Source organism: Strongyloides ratti (genome assembly GCF_001040885.1).
Source record: "Strongyloides ratti genome assembly S_ratti_ED321, chromosome : 2".
NCBI lineage: Eukaryota > Metazoa > Nematoda > Chromadorea > Rhabditida > Strongyloididae > Strongyloides > Strongyloides ratti.
The window spans coordinates 2,369,671-2,390,478 of record NC_037308.1 but is presented as its reverse complement, the minus strand read 5'-3'; the positions used below and the strand labels follow the sequence as shown (position 1 = coordinate 2,390,478).

The window sequence follows — 20,808 nt, the reverse complement described above, 5'->3', positions numbered from 1 at the left end:
AAAATATAAATGTCTATATAATATTAAACTATTATACCTCAATGTCAATTGAAGAAAAACCTTGTTTGAATGATAAAAAGTAACATCAGTACTATAACATTAATTTAATTGTATTATCATAACGATAATTACCTAATCATTTTAAAAAAGTATATATATATTTATATAATAAAACTAATAGTATTCTTTGAAAAGTTTAACTGACACTACTAAAACTATTCTTAATAAAATAGAAGAAAAAAAAAATAAAATTCTCCTTCTAATAATTTTAACTTTTCTTTTTTAAATTAAGGCAATTTGATACGAATAAGGAGAGAAAAAGAAAAAAGTTTGAAACACATTATGATGATATTATAAAAAAGGAAATATCTTATCATATATATGATATTATAACAATTTTATAATGATTCTTGGACTTAAAATAATAGAAGAAAAATTTTTATTTTGTGAAAGTAATTCTATGATAAGAACAATAGAAGTGTACTTTATAAAATGATATTATATTTAATTTTAAATTTTATTAAAAAAATACTTTAAATTAAACTATAATATGTTTATATTGAAGATTTATAAAAATATTTTCATATTTTATCATTAAAAAAGAATTTTTAAATGAATTCTTGAAGAAATTAATGATAAATTTTTTATGATATGACTAGTAGTATAAAATTTTGCCACTGTACTAGATTTGTAAAAAAATTTTTTTTTTTTTCATTTTAATAATTATTTATTTCTTGTACATATATTTATATATAGATATAGATATAAAGAGAGAATTGTCAAAAATGTCATTTAATAGACCAAAATTTTTAATGATAAGAAATATGTATTTTAATAAAATATAACAAAATAAGGTTAGTTAAGGAGTGATGGTAATAAGGGATATATATATGGGATATTAAAATATTTTATATTAATTTTAATTATAATGATGATAAAATTAATTTATTTATATTAATAGTATAAAATATATATATAAAATAATTATATGACATTATTTTAGACTAACATCATGTCATATGTAATGCCACCTAAAATACCACCAGTTAATTGTTAAGAGGAAATGTGAAGATTAATTTTGATATATTGTTTAATATAATAAAAAAAAAAAGAATATAAATTGGAAACATACAATGTAAAGAATATTTTTGAATTCAATATGTCTAGATAAATATCATAATATATAAGTACAAATATGTTAATGTTTATTTATAAAACACATATGTATCCTTAAAAAGTCTTATAAATAAAAAAATGTTATTTTGATAAAAATATTTTACTAATTTTTTATTATAAAAATAATTTATAAATTTTATCTAAATCATAAATTAAAAAAAAAGTCTGAATAATTAAAAATAAACTAACTTTAATTATATTCTTTTATCAAACTTTAATAATTTTGTATTTATCAACAAAAAAGCAATATCATAAGATATAATTTTGATCAATTTTCAACTATACTCATATAATTTTTAAAAAAGGAAAATAATATTTTGCTTCATTATATAATTATATGAATTTTTTGATAAGCATAGGTAAAATATAAAATTGCTAATTATGTTTTCATTAAATAAATTAACAATAATATTATTAAATTAAAGAATCAAAGTTTTTTTTATTAAAAAAAATTTTTTTAATAAAGTAACATTTATTAGAATAATAATTAATTTTAAAAATATTATCTATAAACCAAACATTATAATTATTGTTCATTTACTTTATGCCCACATAAAATCTTTGTTGTACTTAAAGTAGTTTCATTATAAAAAGATAATGATACTAACAGTAATAATTTTTAAACAAAAAATGTAATAAAATGTAATATCTTTATTAAAATAATTTATAAAAATATTTATATATTTCTAAATTATTCATGATTATATAATATAAAATTTATATAGATATTTATTTTACATTAATTTTATGTCTTTAAAAAAAAAAGAAACCTAAATTATTTAAAAAAAAAGTTTGAAATATTAATATAATAATAATTATATTTTCAAAAGCTTGAGATATGAAAATTATATTTGAATAAAATATCTCATTAATAATAATTTCTTTTATAATTATAAATTATATAAAGTTCAAATTTAGTGATAAGATAATAATTTATACAACTACGTAATCTAAAAATATATACAAATAAGTTATTTGTAAAAACTACTGAAAAATAAATTCTAAAATCAATATGCATTTTTTTTTTAAATTTTCCTTTTTTTTTTATACAGTAATTGAATAACAACTAATCAAAAATATATTTGTTTATTTATTTGCTTTTTTTTTAAAAGTATTTTGGGTATTTTAAAATAAAAGTTAATTTCAATTTCCTGTTAAAGTAAATATTTTTTTAGTAATATAAGCAAAAAAAAGTGTAATCAAATGATGTAAATTTGAAAAAAAAAACGAATGTTAATAGTGAAAAATATTAATTATAGAATATGTATTATGTTATTCACTATTCTAATCAGTGCAATCAACTCATCTTAACCATTTGTAATTCTGCCACTTGACTTCTATTATTTTATACTTCTAATTAAAGACTATTGTTCTACAACGTATTAATTTATTATACTTCATACAATTATATAATATTACTAATTATAATTGTAATTTATATACGTAGAAATATATATATATATATATATATTCTATTAACTGTCGCAACAATTTTGGTAACAGTATTATTGTTAACAAAAAAAATCCCTTACATTAAATATTATAAGCACACTCTTTAGATTTGACACCAGTTTCGTTATATATTTTTATATAAACACAACTTTTTAACCAAAGCAATGTAAGAAATTGAATGAGATATGTATATATATAAATGTTTGTATCATAATCAAGTTACATTTTTATTCTTTCTAACATCATCGTTACTTTTCAATCTGGCATGCCTCTTTAAAATCCAATTTACTAATTACAAAAGCTTCTGACTTCTAATTTGGCACAATCATTTTAATCTTTTCCATTATCCATATTGTTTTATTCTATTTAATCATCTTTTGCCATTCTAATAAATAAACTAAAATCAAATATTTCTTATCATTTAACTGATATATTATTCCTTATATAATATTATTCTTCTTTATCTTTTTACACCCAAATAACATTGAAAAACTTTATGATGGATTACGGAACATATTTTCAACAGCAAGATTCAAATACCAATTCTGGTGGAAATAATTCGAGTAACAATTCATCTGTAGCCTCCAGTACAATTGCTTCATTCAATTTAGCTTTTGGAAATTCAAATGGTACTAATGTATCTGGTGGTGGAGTAAATTCTCATATGAATCCTTATACATCTATTCATCAACAAGCAAGTAATCAAATTTATGAACAATATAATAATGCTTATACTCAACTTGCTGCAATGGGTCAAGCAAGAGGAATTCAAAATATGTCAAATCATGGAACAACTAACTCATCATCTTCCTCATTATCAATTTCTAATGGTAGTGGATATAATAAGGCACATGATTCACTTCAAGCATTCTTTAATACAGGTAATTATTTTTTATCATAAAATTAAATAATAATTTATTTTTTTTTTAAATAAAGGATTACCATATAAATTATATCCTAATTCAAATGCATTATTACCATCTGCACATAGTGATAATACTTTACGTGTTGCAACTAATGCTACAAATACATCCTTAATTCCATCATTTCCTAATGGAGCATCATTAGTTGGTAGTTTATGTACGTCAACATCAACCTTCAATCCAAGTGAAAGAAGAAAACAACGTAGAATAAGAACAACATTTACCAGTAGTCAATTACGTGAATTAGAGAGAGCATTTGCAGAGACACACTATCCTGATATTTATACAAGAGAAGAAATAGCAATGAGAACTGACTTAACAGAAGCACGAGTTCAAGTTTGGTTTCAAAATAGAAGAGCTAAATATAGAAAATGTGAAAAAATGAGAATAAAACCAAAGGATGAAAATGACAATTGTAGAACAATTGAAGAAAATACATCGTAAAAGAGTATATATATATATATACAGATTTAATATAATATATATAATTAATAACTTAAAATATTTAGATCTCTGTATCATTTAAAAAAAAGTATATATATATAATAAAAATCTAATAAAAATTAACAACAAAAAAAATTTATATTTTATAACAATAAAACAACAAGATTCATATAATAAAAGTACTGTAATATAAAAAACACCTCAGGAAATGCCAATCTCCGTTAAAATGTAAGGTATTTCTAATTTTTTCAATACAAAAAATATAAATCCTCCTGTACTCTTCATTATAACAAAAAATTATGTATTACATTTAAAGAGCAGTGCTGTCAGCAACAGTAACTTCAACATCTACACCTGGTTCAATGGAGATGGAAGAAATTTTCTTAAGCTTATCAGTTCCAGATTGTAAATTGATGAGTCTTTTGTGAATTCTCATTTGGTATCTATCCCATGTTTTAGAACCTTCACCACATGGTGTTTTACGGGTGGTGATGCGAAGAATTTTTGTTGGCATGCGAATTGGTCCTTTTACTGGAAGGTGTTCATTTTTTGCAGAAATGATAAGTTGATCACAGACAGATTCGAGAGCACGGACATTTTGTGATGTAAGGGTGATGCGAATACGGCGAACAGCATCGTCTTCAATTTGTTTTTCTTGTTTCAAATCGGCCATAATGAAAGCTTTAAAAATTAAAAACCTATAAAAAAAAAACAAAAAAAAATTAGTAGTTTCAAACAAAATTGATTGATATATTATAAAAGAAAGCTAAATAAGAAGAAAAAAAAACAAAAAAAAAATTTATTAAAATGTACAGATAAACAAGTTCTAGAATTATTTAGCATTCTGAGCAAAAATTAGAAGAATTACCCACTATCTCAATTGTGGGGAAGTTAACAATATTGAAATAAATGATACTCTATCAACAAAGGTTTTCGTGACGAAATATTGTAGACATGTATATTTGGAATAAAGAGTACTTTTTTTAAAAATATATTAAAATATGACTAGTGGTGTAAATATTAAAAACAATGCTACGACAACAAAGTTTATTTATTTAATATTTAGATTAATTATATATATCTTTGAAATATATAGTATAGATAAATAATATGATTGGGATTTTCTTCTTGTAAATATTGATAACATTTTTTGTTGAAATTAATTGTTTACATGTATTTAAAATTGAAGATTTTTGTTTAAAATTATTTATCATCATAATTTATACCCTTATTATATACTCAATAGATAATATATGCAATTTGATCCACTAAGTAGTATATTTTATAAATGAAAAATATTTCTAAAGTTAATTATTTTTTTAATTATATCTAAATTAAGACATAAACAACTCTTTTAACAAAGATATTATACATGATTGTATTATTTAAGTTGCAATATTATAAATTGAAATAAGATGAACTTTATATATATTCAAAAATGAATCCATGTACAAAAGTTTTTAACAACGTATAAATAATATTAAATTGTTAAATGTCACAATATTTAATTTTTTATTAAATACATTATTTTTTTAGTTATATTTATTTGGCATTTATTATAAACATAGATCTCGAAAATTCTAAAAATTTATTGTCAAAGAAGATGTGTATAATTTTTATTTACTAATTATAAAAAAAAAAAAAAAAACTTAATTAGTATCAATAAAATGCATTTTGATAATGAAAAAAAAGATTAAAGAAAATATAATATGAGTGTACTTTTTTAATATTGGTTGTTTGAAGGATATTAATTAATTTCATAATTTATAATGATAATGTGTCTTTATATTGTCAAATTTAAATTAGACTACGTTAAAAAAAAGTAAAGTCTTTAATTATAAAAAATTACCAAATATATAAAATCATACTAATAAATTAATCTCTTTAATATCATTGTAAAATATATGGTTTAAGAAATGTAAAATTTTAAATTAAAATAAATTTTATATATATGAATAAAAAAATATACCAAAAGAAAAAATAGTTAACCAAATAGTAAAAGAAAGGGAACAAAATGTACTAAGTTTAAACTTGAGAATTTTATTATTTTTAAATTTGAAAAATTCTTGAAAAAATTATTTTAATTATTCATAATGGTGAACAATTTAATACCTAGATTTATATAGCTTCAGCGTATAATATTATTAAAACAATATTTTTTCTCATTTTTATATTATAAAGATTCAGCTACCGATTCTTCATACTTCAGCATTATTTATTATGTATGAATAGATCATTTTAAAAAATGTTAAATATTTATATAACTCATATGTTTGCTTATATTTAATGGAACATCTTTAAAATTAAAAACATTAAAAAAAATGAACTTTTAAACATACTCTTGTTAGACAGTTCACTATAATGAAACAAAATAATACGTAAATTAGAAAAATCTTTTTAATCAATTTTTTATACAATTTAATCATTATTTTTCACATTTTTCTTAATTTATATTGATTCCATCATTTGAAGTATTTTAAAATCTCATTAAAATATATTCAGAAAATTTTTTTTTTAACTTTTTTTAAACCATGAATATATAAATATGTTTTATATTCTGAAAAACTTCAGATGGAATTATGGTAGAGATTATAAAAATAAAATAAAAAAGTATTTGAAAATTTTTTAAAAATTTAAATAAATATATAGTGATTTGAATATTTAATAGCTGATAAACAGTAAAAAAATTTTAGAAAACTTTTTTTCGCATAAATAATCAAAATTATCATATAAAAAAAATAAAAGTAAAATTAAGAAAATTAGTAGTAGATTTTTTAATAAAATTTTTATTAAAAAAATTGTTTTTATTTTATCACAATTTTAGAGGTAGAATCAGAAATCTAGAAAATTTTCTGCCAATTTCTGAATCTCTGAAAATAATGATGTTATAGCTATAAAAAAATATTAATCTAGACCAATTTTTGAAAAGTAATCGAAGGAAATTTGTCCCATATTCATAAGACAAGTAGTTTCTGAAATACTGAAAAGTCGAGAACAATGAATATTTTAGAAAAATTTCCGCCTTCGTTCATATCTCGCTTCAAAATAAAGATAAATGCAAGCAGATTTCGGTAATCGACTTCAAATAAGTTTTCATATGGGGTCTACCTTCAAAATTTTTTTATATCTTTAAGTACTTGCGAGATATAAAAAAATGGTGACAATGGATTACGCGCGAAAAAATACCAAGCATAGTATTTCAAGAACGGTTGAAAATTTAAAAAAGTTTTCAACGTAGGGTATACCTTAAATTATAAAAGAAGCCCAGCGCATCAAATTTCATGATTCTGTGACTCCATTGACTTGAGTTATCACACGATTTTGAAAACTTTTTTAAAAGCATATTTCTTATCATATCTTCATTTTTAGAAGTCCTATGAAGATGTGAATAAGCTTAATAAATTTCTCGTAAAAAATTGATTTAGAAACAACTGTTTTTTTTTTAAATATCTCATTGTATCATGGAAGTCGAAATTTAGAGAAAAATATTCTCCAACTTCGCCTTCAACTTTGAATCCTTATAACTCCTGAAGTTTCAATTTTAAGATAGTGTTGATTATATTCAAAATTCATCCCATTTCAAGGGCTATCGAATGACTATAGTGGTATTTTCAAATTCAAAAAAAAGTTGTTTATTTTTGGTCACAGTTTTAGAGGTAAAGTCGGAAATCTAGAATATTTTTAGTCAATGTCTTTATTTTTGAAAATAATAATGTTACAGCTATGAAAATTAATATTCTAGACCTACTTTTAAATAGAAATCGAATGAATCTGGTCCCATCTTCATAGGGTCATTATTTGCTGAGATACTGAAAAGTCGGAAACAATGAATATTTTAGAAAAATTTCCGCCCTTGGTCATATCTTGCTTCAAAATCAAGATAAATGAAATCAGATTTCTGCAATCGTCTTCTATTAAGTTTTCATATAGTGTCTACCTTCAAAATTTTTTTATACCTTAAACCACTTTCGAGATATAAAAAAATGATGACAATGGATTACGCGCGAAAAAGTACCAAGCATAATATTTCAAGAACGGTTAAAAATTTGAAAATCTTTTTCAACGCAGAGTATACCTTAAATTACAAAAGAAGTTCAGCGCATTTGGTTTCATGCTTCTGTGACTTCATTAACATGAGTTATCGCTAGTTTCTTAAAACTTTTTTTTTAACATATTTCTTATCATATCTTCATTTCTAGAAATCCTATGAAGATGTGAATAGGCTTAATGAATTTCTCGTAAAAAAATGATCTAGAAAAAAGTATTTATTTTAAAAATTTACAATATTATCATGTAAGTCGAGATTTAAAAAAAATATTCCACAATTTCGCCCTTCAACTTTGAATCCTTATATCTTCTGAAGTTTCAATTTTAGAATATTGTTGATTATATTCAAAATTCATCCCATTTCAAGGTCTATCGAATGACTATATTGGCATATTCAAATTTCAAAAAAAGTTGTTCATTTTTGATCGCATTTTTAGAGATAAAATCAGAAATCTAGAAAATTTTCAGCCAATTTTTATATCTCTAAAAATAATAATGTTATAGCTATGAAAACTAATATTCTAGACCTACTTTTGAATAGAAATCGAATGAAACTGGTCCCATCTTCATAGGATAATTATTTGCTGAGATATTGAAAAGTCGGAAACAATGAATATTTTAGAAAAATTTCCGCCTTTGTTCATATCTTGCTTCAAAATCATGATAAATAAAATCAGATTTCTGCAATTGTTTTCTAATGATGTTTCATATAGTGTCTACCTTCAAAATTTTTTTATACCTTAAACCACTTTCGAGATATAAAAAAATGATGACAATGGATTACGCGCGAAAAAGTACCAAGCATAATATTTCAAGAACGGTTAAAAATTTGAAAATCTTTTCAACGTATGGTATACCTTAAATTATGAAAGAAACCCAGCGCATCAAATTTCATGGACCTGTGACCTCATAAACTTGAGTGATCACTATATTCTTAAAACTTTTTTTAAAATATATTTATTATCATAACTTTATTTTTAGAAGTCCTATAAAGATGAAAATAGGCTTAATGAATTTCTCGTAAAAAAATGATCTAGAATAAAGTATTTATTTTTGTAATTTACAATATTATCATAAAAATCGAGATTTAAAAAAAATATTCCACAATTTCGCCCCTCAACTTTGAATCCTTATAACTCCTGAAGTTTCAATTTTTGAATATTGTTGATTATATGCAAAATTCATCCCGTTTCAAGGGCTATCGAATGACTATAGTAGCATATTCAAATTCCAAAAAAAAATGTTTTTTTTTTAATTTTTATTGAAAAAATTTTTTTTATTACTTATTTTTCTTTATTTCTTTATTATTTTAGAATAAAATTTTTTATTAAATCAACATTGTAATTTAAAAAAAAATACATAGTTATATTATTCAAATATTTAAAAATAATTTCTAGAACGTCAGTTACTCTAAAATTAAGCCTTAAAATATTTTATAAAAACATGGAAATTGTTTTTCTTTTAATATTTTACAGTTTTGCCTTTAAATTTAATTTATCATAAAATACTGTTTTTTTATTGTACTCTTGATTAAATTGTAAACTCGTTATTTTTTAGGGACTATAAATCAAGTAAATTTGTATTTATAAATTCATAACAAAAAAGTTTTACATTTATTGATAAAATTGGTGCTTTTTGTTTTGTATATTCAATAATTTATGAAAAGTTGAAATAATCAAGCATAAAAAAAATTTTATTAATAAGAAAAATATTTACCTTAAACTTCAGCAGAATCAAGTTATATTATTTGATAGATATAATTTATATTCATATGAAGAAGAATTTTTTTGTATATTTTTGGATCTTTTTTTATTAAATAACTTTATCATTTTTACAAGAATAGGTTTTTATCTATTTATTTACTGTAGACACTCTTGAACAGAAAAAAAAATCAAAATAGCTTGGTGATTTAACGTATCGCTTCGATAAAATATTTACTTACGTCTTGTAACGAAACATTTTTGGTATAATTAATAAAATATTATGAACTTATAGTAGAATCGGTGTACTTTTTTTATTGTAAATTAAAAATTAAATTTTTCTAAAAATTTTTTTTTTGGTATTTGAAAAACGATAACGAAACTTTTATAAAGTTTTTTTTTGTCTTTTTATAAATACTACTATTATTTTTAATTTCCTACATAACTTTTATCAATTTTTAGGTAAAAATAGTAATGGCACGACCAAAAGTATTTTTTGATGTTGCTACAAAAACAAGCAAACTTGGGAGAATTGTTTTTGAATTGTATGCAGATACCGTTCCAAAAACATGTCAAAATTTCAAAGCTTTATGTACAGGTGAAAAAGGTATTGGAAAATTAGGAAAACCATTACATTATAAAGGATCAACTTTTCATAGAATTATTCCTCAATTTATGATTCAAGTATCTTTAAATAAACTATATTTTTAATTTTAAAAATTTTTTTCCATTATAGGGTGGTGATTTTACACATGGAACTGGTATTGGAGGTGAATCAATCTATGGAGAAAAGTTTGCTGATGAAAATTTTAAACACACTCACTCTGGTCCAGGAATTTTATCAATGGCTAATGCCGGTAAAAATACTAATGGAAGTCAATTTTTTATTACAACTGTTGAAACCCCATGGTTAGATGGTAATCATGTTGTTTTTGGAAAAGTAGTTGAAGGAATGGAAGTAGTCAAGGCTATTGAAAAATTTGGAACCAGAAGTGGTGCTCCATCTCAAACTGTTACCATTGAAGAATGCGGTGAAGTTAAAGAATAAACATAGATGCACTTTTTTGTTTCCAAAATTTAATAGTTTTTAAAATAAATATAGTTAGTAATAAATAATTACTTTTGTAAGATTTAAAAATAATAAGAAAAATTTTATAAACAGATATTTGTCTCTAAAAAAACGGTATATGACAAATATTATTTCAAAAAAAAAGTATCATAAATATAAATTTTTATTAAAAACAAACTTTTTAAATGTTTTAAAAATCTTAAAAGTACATAGTTTCGTAACGATCACCTTTGGAATAAAGTGTATATATGAGAATAATAAATTTAAAAATACTTTCATATTTTTAAAACTAAAATGGCTCCGAGAATTAAGGTTATTTCAAGAAATCCAGATGATTATCAAAGGGAATCAACGAGTAACATTTTTAAAGGTAATAAATACAACCAAAAGTTATATAATTATTTACTATTTTTTAAGTTACAAGAAATTTTAATGCAACAAAAGATACATTTCAAAATGCAATTGAATATACACGTGCTTTAAATGCTGCAAAATTAGATAGAGTTTTTGCAAAACCATTTGTTGGAGCATTAGAGGGGCATAATGAAGCTGTTACTTGTATAACTAAACATCCTAATTATCTTGGTTACGTTATTACAGGTGCTCGTGATGGTGAATTTAAACTATGGCACGTTGCAACAATGAAATGTCTAGCAACTATTCAGGCCCATGAAGGATTATTAACTGGTATGTCAATTGATGGTAAAGAGGGAAAATCAATAGTTACAACAGGATATGATAAACAACTTAAAGTATGGGATTGGCCAAATGTTCAAAAATATACATTTAATCAACTAAAAGATACAGAACCATCTCTTTCAATAGCTTTAGATTATGTACCACAAGGAGTTTCACATATTTATGATTCAACAGATTTTGTTGTATGTGGTGAAGGCATCTCATTATGGAAACAAGAAAGAGATACACCATATCATAAGTACGATCTTGGAGTTAATTCTGTTTTCCATGTCAAATGTAATCCAGTAGAACCAACAATATTTGCTGGAACAACAAGTGATAGATCTGTATTTATATTAGATACACGTCAACAAGTTCCAGTTACAAAATTTGTTATGAAATTAAGAAATAATGCTATTGCATGGAATCCAATGGAAGCATTTACATTTACAACAGCTAATGAAGATTATAATTTATATACATTTGATATACGATATTTTAATAGAGCACTAAATGTTCATACGGATCATACAGCAGCAGTTATGAGTGTTGATTATGCACCAACAGGAAAAGAATTTGTAAGTGGATCGTATGATAGAACAGTTAGAATATTTAATGTAGAACATGCCAGATCACGAGAAGTTTATCACGGTAAACGTATGCAACAAGTTTACTCTGTTTGTTATACAATGGATTCAAAATATGTTCTTTCTGGTAGTAACGAAATGAATGTTCGTGTTTGGAAATCAAATGCTTCTGAACAAATAGGTCCATTAAGTAAAAGAGAAAAAAATACACATTATTATAATAAGGCTCTCTTAAATCAGTATAAAAATCACCCAGAAGTTAGAAAAATTGCCACTCATCGTCACGTACCAAAAAGTGTTTATACTGCTACCAAAGAACACAGAACTATACGTCAATCACAGAAAAAGAAAGCAGACAACAGGAGAGCAAATACTCGTAAAGGTGATGATCCTGAAGCTTACATTGACGTTCGCTCTGATAACATTATTTCAACTGATTTAGACTAGTTCGTTGAAACATATATCTATATATAATTGTATCTATAGTTGTTAATTTTTAAAATTTTGTTATTTTTATTATCTTTATTATCAATATTATCTAAAAACCTTTTTGTTACATATTTTGTTACATTTTTCTCAAATAAAAAACTAATTTGAATTGCAAATAGTTGCGTGATGATAATTTTAGAAACAATGTCAGCTTCATATATAAACTTTTGAAAATAAAACATCAATCTTTATTACATAACATTAATTAAACATCAATATCTACTTTCCATTATAATTTTTTCCACATCGTTAAATATACCTTTTTTAAACAATAAACTTTTATTTTCATTATCTAGTGTAAAATATTTTTTATACTATATATATATCTAATATACCCGTTAACAATACATATATTGTTTGACATTGTAAATTTCTTAATTTTATCAGACCCAACCTTTATTATCAGGTTAAAAGTAACTAATTTAAATTAATAATATAACCAATAATGAAAAGTTGTGTAAAAAGGAGGAGAGAAAAAATCCCTCCCTCTCTTTATTTTGAAAAAAAAACTGACACTCTCTTACTCTCTATATATGTTTGCCCTTGGTAGATTCTTCCAGAATTTTCTACAAACACAAATGTAGTAACATCCTTCCACTGTCTATGAAAAATCTTTCTGAGAGCTATAGTTTTTTTTAGATAAGATTCATTATATTTATTTTGGAATGGTTGTCTATAAACCCAATTTTCCCTCTCTAGTGGCATCACTAGTATGATGATGTCCCTTTACTGTTATTACCCTATAAATTAACTTTTTTTTTTCTTATACAAATTTAATTTGATGCTTTTTAACTAATTATATTTGTTAGTGTATTTTTTTTATTACATGTTTACTAAAGTAGTTGTAGAATATAGTTTCAAATATATATATATGTTTTCAAAAGATTTAATGTAAATTATTATGTTTGACATATATATTATTTTACATTTTCGGCGGATTAATGTTAATATTTAATAATTGTTGTTAAAATATTGAATATCAATTTTTTTTTTTAGAAAAAAAATATGTCACGTCCAAAGGTCTTTTTTGATGTTTCCTCTAATGGAAAACCAATCGGAAGAATTGTTTTTGAATTATTCAGCGATATCGTCCCAAAGACAGCTGAGAACTTCAGAGCTCTTTGTACTGGAGAGAAAGGAGTAGGAAAGATGGGAAAACCTCTTCACTACAAAGGATGCACCTTCCATCGTGTTATTCCAGATTTCATGCTTCAAGTATGTTTTGTATTTTATTTATCAATTTTTTTATATCATAATAATATTATTATAGGGAGGTGACTTCACTCACGGAAACGGAACCGGAGGTGAATCTATCTATGGAGCAAAATTCGCTGACGAAAACTTCCAAGAGAAACACACTATTCCAGGACTTCTCTCTATGGCTAATGCTGGTATGTTTTTAAATTAATGATATTAATGTTATTTGTTATGTTTTAAGGAGCAAATACCAATGGAAGTCAATTCTTTATCACAACTGTAAGTTAAATTAAATATGAATTAAAATATTGGTATATTTATAGGTTCCAACTCCATGGTTAGATGGAAAACACGTTGTCTTCGGAAAAGTTATCGAAGGAATGAATGTAGTCAAGAGCGTCGAAGCTTTAGGAACTCAATCAGGAAAGACTAAGGCTGTTGTTAAAATCGAAGACTGTGGACAACTTTAACTTTAAACCTCCAAGTTCATTTATATAATTCTCTATAAATTAACTGTTATTGTGTATTGATCTCTTCCCTGAGGTCTACCATTTTTTTTGATTATTTCTAACATATTCCCTATAGTGTTTATTGTATTACAATAAATTGGTGGTTTTATTTTGTTATTATTTATTGTTTTTTTAAGTTATTTCATGGAAATATGTTTTTTTACAAAATGTTGAGAACAAAAATTTTTTTATTATTGTTAAAAAAGTACTCATTTCAAGTTACCACTCTGGTTTATTTACTACTCTTTCAATAACATACTAATTAGTATCTTTAATACAACAAAAAGATTTTAAAAACGTTTACAATTTTTAAAGTACATGGAAATTTTATTTTGAATATAATGACCTTGCTATTTATATTAACATTTATAAAAACATTGATTATATTTCTATCGTAAACAAGGGGTATCATAAATATGAAAGAACGTGATGAATTGAATGTTTTTCTTCAAAACTTTACGAAGTTGCATTACACACATTAAAATAATGAATATTGTTATTGATCATTTTTTACATCATTTTAGAATCGTGAGTATGCTATTCTTTTTCATTGAAAAGTAAGTAATCTTTGATGTTATGAAAAAAAAAGTTTAAAAAGATTAAATCGAAATATATTTTATAAATTTATTAAGACATACTTTAATAGTTCTTTACTTATCACTGCTAAAACAATTATTTTTATATAACTTGTTTACGTAAAACTTCAATGATAATATTATACATAAATACAAGCTAATATGCTTAAGATTAAATTTTTATTTGTAAATATAAAGTAGATTTTTTAATTTTTAATTTATAAGTTTTTTGGATTATTTATTATATAGATTGCTTTTATCAATGTAATGTGTACACTTAAATAAAAAAATATTAAGCAGATAAACAATTTCCTTATTTTTTTTGACATTACTTGACACTTATTAAGATGACAAATCATTTAATGCAAAAACTATTACTAAAAGTTATATTTTAGTTTTTTATTAATAAAATAATATATTTAAACTTGTTTTATATTTTGTTATAATAAATATTTCCTCAAAAATAAACACAAAAGAAAAAAAAAATAAATCAAAATAAAATTGAAAAGTATGAATTTGAAAAGTTTGATTAATAAAATAAAAATGAAATAAAAATATAAGTATTATATTAGAAAAATGTGATATTTAGTAACAATATTTTATGATATGAATAAATAATTTTAAAAAACGCCTTTAGCTAGCATAAGTAAATTAGCTTTATAATTTACATATTAAAAAAATAATTTACATTGTATTAAAATTATATGTCTGTAAATTATTTAGTTTTTGTTATCAAAATGTCTTTGTCCTCCAGCACTTCTACCCCAGAAGATGATGATTCAACATTTTATATGTCAACAGGATCATTAATTTCATCAACAAATGATGAATATTCAACAACTGAAAGTGATTCAACTTCTACAACAAAAGTAGATTCATTAATTTCTGGCAAACTTAAAAAATACTTGAAAAAGTACAATTTAGAATTTTTTAAAAATGGTTGTACTAATAAATTTATTGATTTAAGTAATCTTCCAGAAGTTGATCCTAGTAGTGATACTCAATTGTTTTACTATGAAAAAAAGTATTTTTTTAATTAAAAATATTATTTATGATAATTTTTTTTAGTTTTGTTTCAAAAAACCAAATGGAACATTTAATGGATATAAAAGCAGAAGAACAAAAACATTCAATGGATTTAACAAATTATGAAATATTAGATAGTTGTGATGTAATGAAAAAAGTAGCTAATCGAAAAGATTGTAGTACATGTCATGAAAATTGTGAATCTTGTCATATAAGTCATGCAAAAAAGTGGTATGATAAGTTAAATGTTTCCTCAAAAAAAGATAATTCTCAAATAAGTGATAGTGATTCATTAACATTCAAATCTTCTTTTAAAGAAAAATACTATACAAGTTTATATTGTCATCCATATAATTTATCAAAATATGGTAGTAATCTATTTACAACTTATAAAAATATAGAAAAAGAAGCTCAAAATTCTAGATTGACAAAATATAGAAAAATTTTAGTTGATGATGAATTTGAATTTGTTGATGATTCTCAATCCATTTATAAAGAAAATAAAAAAAAAGTAAGTTTTATTGATATTTTTAATAATCTATAAAGCATAATTTTTTTAGGTAAAAAAAATAAATAAATTATAAATTAGGTTTTTCTTATATAAAAAAATTCTTTTATTAATCTCTAAAATATTTTATTTTAAGAAACATACATCAAAGGATATATTTTTAAAAAGTTTATCTTTCTAATAGTTTAATGTATAAAAATGTGTATTGTTAAATTATGAATAATAGAACTAAAATTTTAAATATATCTTTATAAAAATAAAATTTTTATATGATAAAATAATTATGATATTTAATTATCAATTGTAATTGTTATTTTTTCTTTCAATGCTCTGTTGTGGTGGCATGGAAAACAAGTATATTAAAGATAATGCTTTTACATCTCCAGAATTAAATAATCTTTGCCATCACCAGAATTCTGATAACAAACTAAAGTATATGGAAAATAAGTATGGAAAAATTTTAGGTGACATTACTAATGTTATTCATAAAGGTTATAATAATACTAATAAGAAATCTCAAATAGAATATAATCAAGATCCTACTGGTAAGTTATTTTATTAACTTATATAAAAAAAATTAAATAAATTTTTTTTAAGAATTAGATTTAAATTTATCCTCATTTAATTCAAATTGCTATGAAGAAGAAAATTTTAAAGAACTTATTCAAGGATACCTTCCTCACCATCATTTGGGAGAAATTATTGGTCAAGGTGGTTTTGGAAAAGTTTACCACGTTTCTTCTTATAAATCAAACAGAAAGTATGCTGTTAAATTTTTAAAAAATAAAGAATCTTTTGAACAAGAGTATCAAATTTTGAGTGTTGTTACAAAATTACAAAATGAATATTTTTGTAAAATTTATCGTGCACATTGTAGTAGTGATGGAGCTTTCTTTGTTCTATCACTTCAAGGAAAAAATTTAAAATGTATTATGAATGGATTAGCAAAAAAAAGATTTAGTGGTAGTTCTGGATTAAGAATAGGATATCAAATGCTTGAAGCTATAAAATATTTTCACTCAACAGGATACATCCATCGTGATATAAAGTTAAGTAACTTTGTTTTATCAAGTGAAAATGATACAAAAATTAAATTAATTGATTTTGGTATTTGTCGTGCATATAAACGTCGTGGAAAAATAATAGAATTAGGAACTTCACGAAAACCAAAAAGGTATATTGGAACACTTCATTATTGTTCATTACCAATTCATAATTTAACACCAGCTTCTCCAAGAGATGATATTGAATCATGGTTTTATAGTTGTATGCAAGCTTTACAAGGAAAAGTTCCATGGTATAAATGTAGAAAGGAAGATTATGAAATAGTAAAATATATGAAGGAAGAATTAAGAACATGGGAATGTGAACAAATTGATGCCAGCAAATATAGAACAATTTTTCCACTACTTCAAAAAATTGATAAACTTGGGTATTATGATGAAATTAATTATCAACAATATCAAAATCATTTAGAAAAAATAATGTCAGCTAACGATATTAAAATGGATGATTCATATGATTGGCAAAACTAGATAAAAACGAAAAAAAAAATTTATAGAATATTTTTGAATTAAATTATTTTACCATTACTAACAATGATAAAAAAAATATAGTAAATGATCATAAATTTTCAATAACATCAAATGATTGATATGCTTCTATATGAACAAACGTATATTATCCATAAATAAAATTTAAATATTATTAATTATTCATATTTATGTAAATTGTTTTTTGAAATTTCTAAAAATACCTATAAATACAAGAATATTTACAATTTACTTTCATTTTTACTAATTTTTTAAATTTACTAAATGGTCTTATCTAAACAAAAATCTTTAAAATATTATCCAGATTATGAATTTAATAGAGTAGCTGAATCATTACTCTATCAAGCACAATATGCTTATGACTATTATGTACATTATATGTATAATTATTTAAAAAAAAGAAAACCATTAGCTAATGAAAATTCTTTAAAAAAAGCTTCACATATTCATGCTAAAAGATGTGCTGACAAAGTTTTAAAAGGACTTGTAGCAAAAGATGTTGCTATTAAGAAATCTTTTAGTAAACAATTATATTGGTATGGTTCAATTCATGGATCTAGTAATGATTATCAACAATGTGAAGCAATTAATAGTCAACAAAAATCTAATTATGATATGTATTTTCATAATTCTTACTGTAATTTTTATTTATATTTATTTATTTTTTATTATTAAAATTTTATTTATAGTAAAACAAAACTGGAAATATTTACCTAATGGAAAATATGTTTATGAAAATACAAAGTTTACATCACTTGTACCTATATGTTTTGCTGATAGTCTATTTTTATTTGATTTTTGTCTTCTCAAACCTGAAGGTATTTCACAGAGATGTGGTTATCTTGTTGAGACTGCGGCTGATTTTAATTTAGAGAAACGAAAACTTGAACCAGCATTAAAATTTACCTTACATGTTCCGAAAAATGACCTTCAAGAATTTAATGATCTTGAAGAGGTAGTTGAAGCCAAAGAAACAACCGGTAATGATGGTAAATTAACAGGAGCCAAAGTTTATTATACGCCAAGGGAATTTGACAATGATATTCAAAGTATTCATACAGCATGTTGTGATAAAACATATGACCATAGTTTTGAGTATGATTTTACAATGACAAAAAATTTAACAATTCAACATTTAGATAATTATATGAAAAATGACAGAAATTTTATAAATGATGAAAATACATTTTATGAAAAATATACTACTGATACTATTGAAAGAAGTCCACTTACATTTAAATATAGAAAAATTCCTCAATTAGATATATTTGAAGAAAAAAATAATAAAAACATTTTAAATGAAAATGCTGATGCTAATGAGACGTTATCAAAAGCTTCATTGGACAAAAAAATTTCTTATTTTCAAAGTATAAATAAAAATCAAACATCAAAGGATGAAGCAATCAAAGTAGAAAATATGTTTAAAGAAAAACTTATAGACTTTAATAAGAACTCTAAAGTAGATGATCAAGCAAGTAATAAAAAAACAAATATAAGTTTTTCAAAAGCATGGTTTAATCAGAATAATAAAGAAGAAAACAAATTTCAAGATATATCCTCTAAAAATAATAATAATTATACAAATGATTATTATTTTAAAAGTCGTAACCTTTCTGGACCAAAACCATTTAAACGTAGAGATATAATTCCAGAGGAAAAAGAATCATCGAAAAAAAAACCAGAAGTAATGGTAAAAAACGTTTTACCAGATGAAGATAATTTCGACGATGATTTTGAAATTTCATCCATCCCACCACCATTAACATTTGATCATTTAGAGGAGGTTAAAAAGATAAGAAAAGAAGTGATTATTAAAGAAAATGATGTTGTACCAAAAAGAGATAACAAAAAAAGAAATATTAAAGAAAATTCAAATAATAGTAAAATTTTATTATCACCATCTCCATGTGAATTAGGAATCATAAATCGTAGTGATAAGAAATGCGATTATTGTAATGAAAAGCCATTGACACCATTTTCAACACCAAACACTTTAAATCGTGCTTTCAAAGAGACTCCAAAAAGAATGCATGATACTCATAACTTACAGAACAAAAAAAATTTTCAAAGAGTCAAAACAAAAGCATACTACTCTAATTCAATATCTCCAATTCGATGTAAATCTCCAAAAAAAGATACAAAAAAATATAAAAGTCTCTATAACAATAATCTACCACAGTTTGATGAAGAATCATTACTTAATGAATTAACTTCTACAAGATATAAAAAAACTTTAAATAAAGATTATATTATGACAACACCAAAAAATAAGAAGAAAAATTCAAAAAATCTTTTTTCTAGTGATAGAAATATTGTTGGAGCAATTATAAAACTTTTGACACCAAAATCAATGCAGAAGAATAATAAAATTATTCATGCTTAAAGAAAAAATTATTAATAAATTTTCATTTTTTTTAAACATTTGATCACCTATATTTTATATAACTTTTTCTAATTCACTTTTCTTGTATTATTAAAAATTTTATAAAAAAAAAATATAACGTAAATTATAATAAAGTAAAACATAATTTTTTTTTCTAAAGTGATTTATTACAGAAAAAAATACCTCAGTATAAAGATAAAATAAATCAATGTACATAGCCATATGTGTATATGTGTGTTAAAATATATTAACAACAATAATAGAGAATCTTTTTGATATAAAAGTCTAAGTATAATATCAATTAAAATATATAATAATAATAAAAAAAAAACTATTAAACAAAAAACTAATAAGATACAATAATGCAAAAAATAATTATCAATACATAAACATATATATATGCATATTTTTTTTTTTGTGTAGTATTAGATTAATATTGTGTTTATTTATACATATACATATATATATATTAATTGATAATTTTTGTGGAGT

General features: G+C 22.8%; 8 protein-coding genes across 8 annotated transcripts; 7 read left to right on the top strand and 1 right to left on the bottom strand.

The window, feature by feature from the left end:
* Positions 1 to 3,124: 3,124 nt before the first annotated feature.
* Positions 3,125 to 3,995, top strand: SRAE_2000074900 (Homeobox domain and Homeodomain-like-containing protein; the record flags this gene model as incomplete). The annotated part of the gene is made up of 2 exons (XM_024651620.1): positions 3,125 to 3,509; positions 3,565 to 3,995. 2 exons carry the CDS (start codon positions 3,125 to 3,127, stop codon positions 3,993 to 3,995), a joined length of 816 nt encoding a protein of 271 aa, XP_024505279.1.
* A 310-nt stretch (positions 3,996 to 4,305) lies between these two features.
* On the bottom strand, positions 4,306 to 4,668 carry SRAE_2000074800 (40S ribosomal protein S20; the record flags this gene model as incomplete). The annotated part of the gene is made up of 1 exon (XM_024651619.1): positions 4,306 to 4,668. One exon carries the CDS (start codon positions 4,666 to 4,668, stop codon positions 4,306 to 4,308), a length of 363 nt encoding a protein of 120 aa, XP_024505278.1.
* Positions 4,669 to 10,216: 5,548 nt separating this feature from the next.
* SRAE_2000074700 (Peptidyl-prolyl cis-trans isomerase D) lies at positions 10,217 to 10,790 on the top strand (the record flags this gene model as incomplete). Its single annotated transcript, XM_024651617.1, has 2 exons — positions 10,217 to 10,426; positions 10,479 to 10,790. The coding sequence occupies 2 exons, from the start codon at positions 10,217 to 10,219 to the stop codon at positions 10,788 to 10,790; spliced, it is 522 nt and encodes a 173-aa protein (XP_024505277.1).
* A 315-nt stretch (positions 10,791 to 11,105) lies between these two features.
* On the top strand, positions 11,106 to 12,523 carry SRAE_2000074600 (DDB1-and CUL4-associated factor 13; the record flags this gene model as incomplete). Its single annotated transcript, XM_024651616.1, has 2 exons — positions 11,106 to 11,181; positions 11,229 to 12,523. The coding sequence occupies 2 exons, from the start codon at positions 11,106 to 11,108 to the stop codon at positions 12,521 to 12,523; spliced, it is 1,371 nt and encodes a 456-aa protein (XP_024505276.1).
* A 1,047-nt stretch (positions 12,524 to 13,570) lies between these two features.
* Positions 13,571 to 14,232, top strand: SRAE_2000074500 (Peptidyl-prolyl cis-trans isomerase D; the record flags this gene model as incomplete). The annotated part of the gene is made up of 4 exons (XM_024651615.1): positions 13,571 to 13,780; positions 13,836 to 13,956; positions 14,004 to 14,041; positions 14,086 to 14,232. 4 exons carry the CDS (start codon positions 13,571 to 13,573, stop codon positions 14,230 to 14,232), a joined length of 516 nt encoding a protein of 171 aa, XP_024505275.1.
* Positions 14,233 to 15,583: 1,351 nt separating this feature from the next.
* Positions 15,584 to 16,456, top strand: SRAE_2000074400 (Hypothetical protein; the record flags this gene model as incomplete). Its single annotated transcript, XM_024651614.1, has 3 exons — positions 15,584 to 15,870; positions 15,915 to 16,383; positions 16,433 to 16,456. 3 exons carry the CDS (start codon positions 15,584 to 15,586, stop codon positions 16,454 to 16,456), a joined length of 780 nt encoding a protein of 259 aa, XP_024505274.1.
* A 249-nt stretch (positions 16,457 to 16,705) lies between these two features.
* Positions 16,706 to 17,915, top strand: SRAE_2000074300 (Protein kinase domain and Serine/threonine-/dual specificity protein kinase, catalytic domain and Protein kinase-like domain-containing protein; the record flags this gene model as incomplete). The annotated part of the gene is made up of 2 exons (XM_024651613.1): positions 16,706 to 16,925; positions 16,978 to 17,915. The coding sequence occupies 2 exons, from the start codon at positions 16,706 to 16,708 to the stop codon at positions 17,913 to 17,915; spliced, it is 1,158 nt and encodes a 385-aa protein (XP_024505273.1).
* A 282-nt stretch (positions 17,916 to 18,197) lies between these two features.
* Positions 18,198 to 20,316, top strand: SRAE_2000074200 (Hypothetical protein; the record flags this gene model as incomplete). The annotated part of the gene is made up of 2 exons (XM_024651612.1): positions 18,198 to 18,570; positions 18,623 to 20,316. 2 exons carry the CDS (start codon positions 18,198 to 18,200, stop codon positions 20,314 to 20,316), a joined length of 2,067 nt encoding a protein of 688 aa, XP_024505272.1.
* Positions 20,317 to 20,808: the final 492 nt, after the last annotated feature.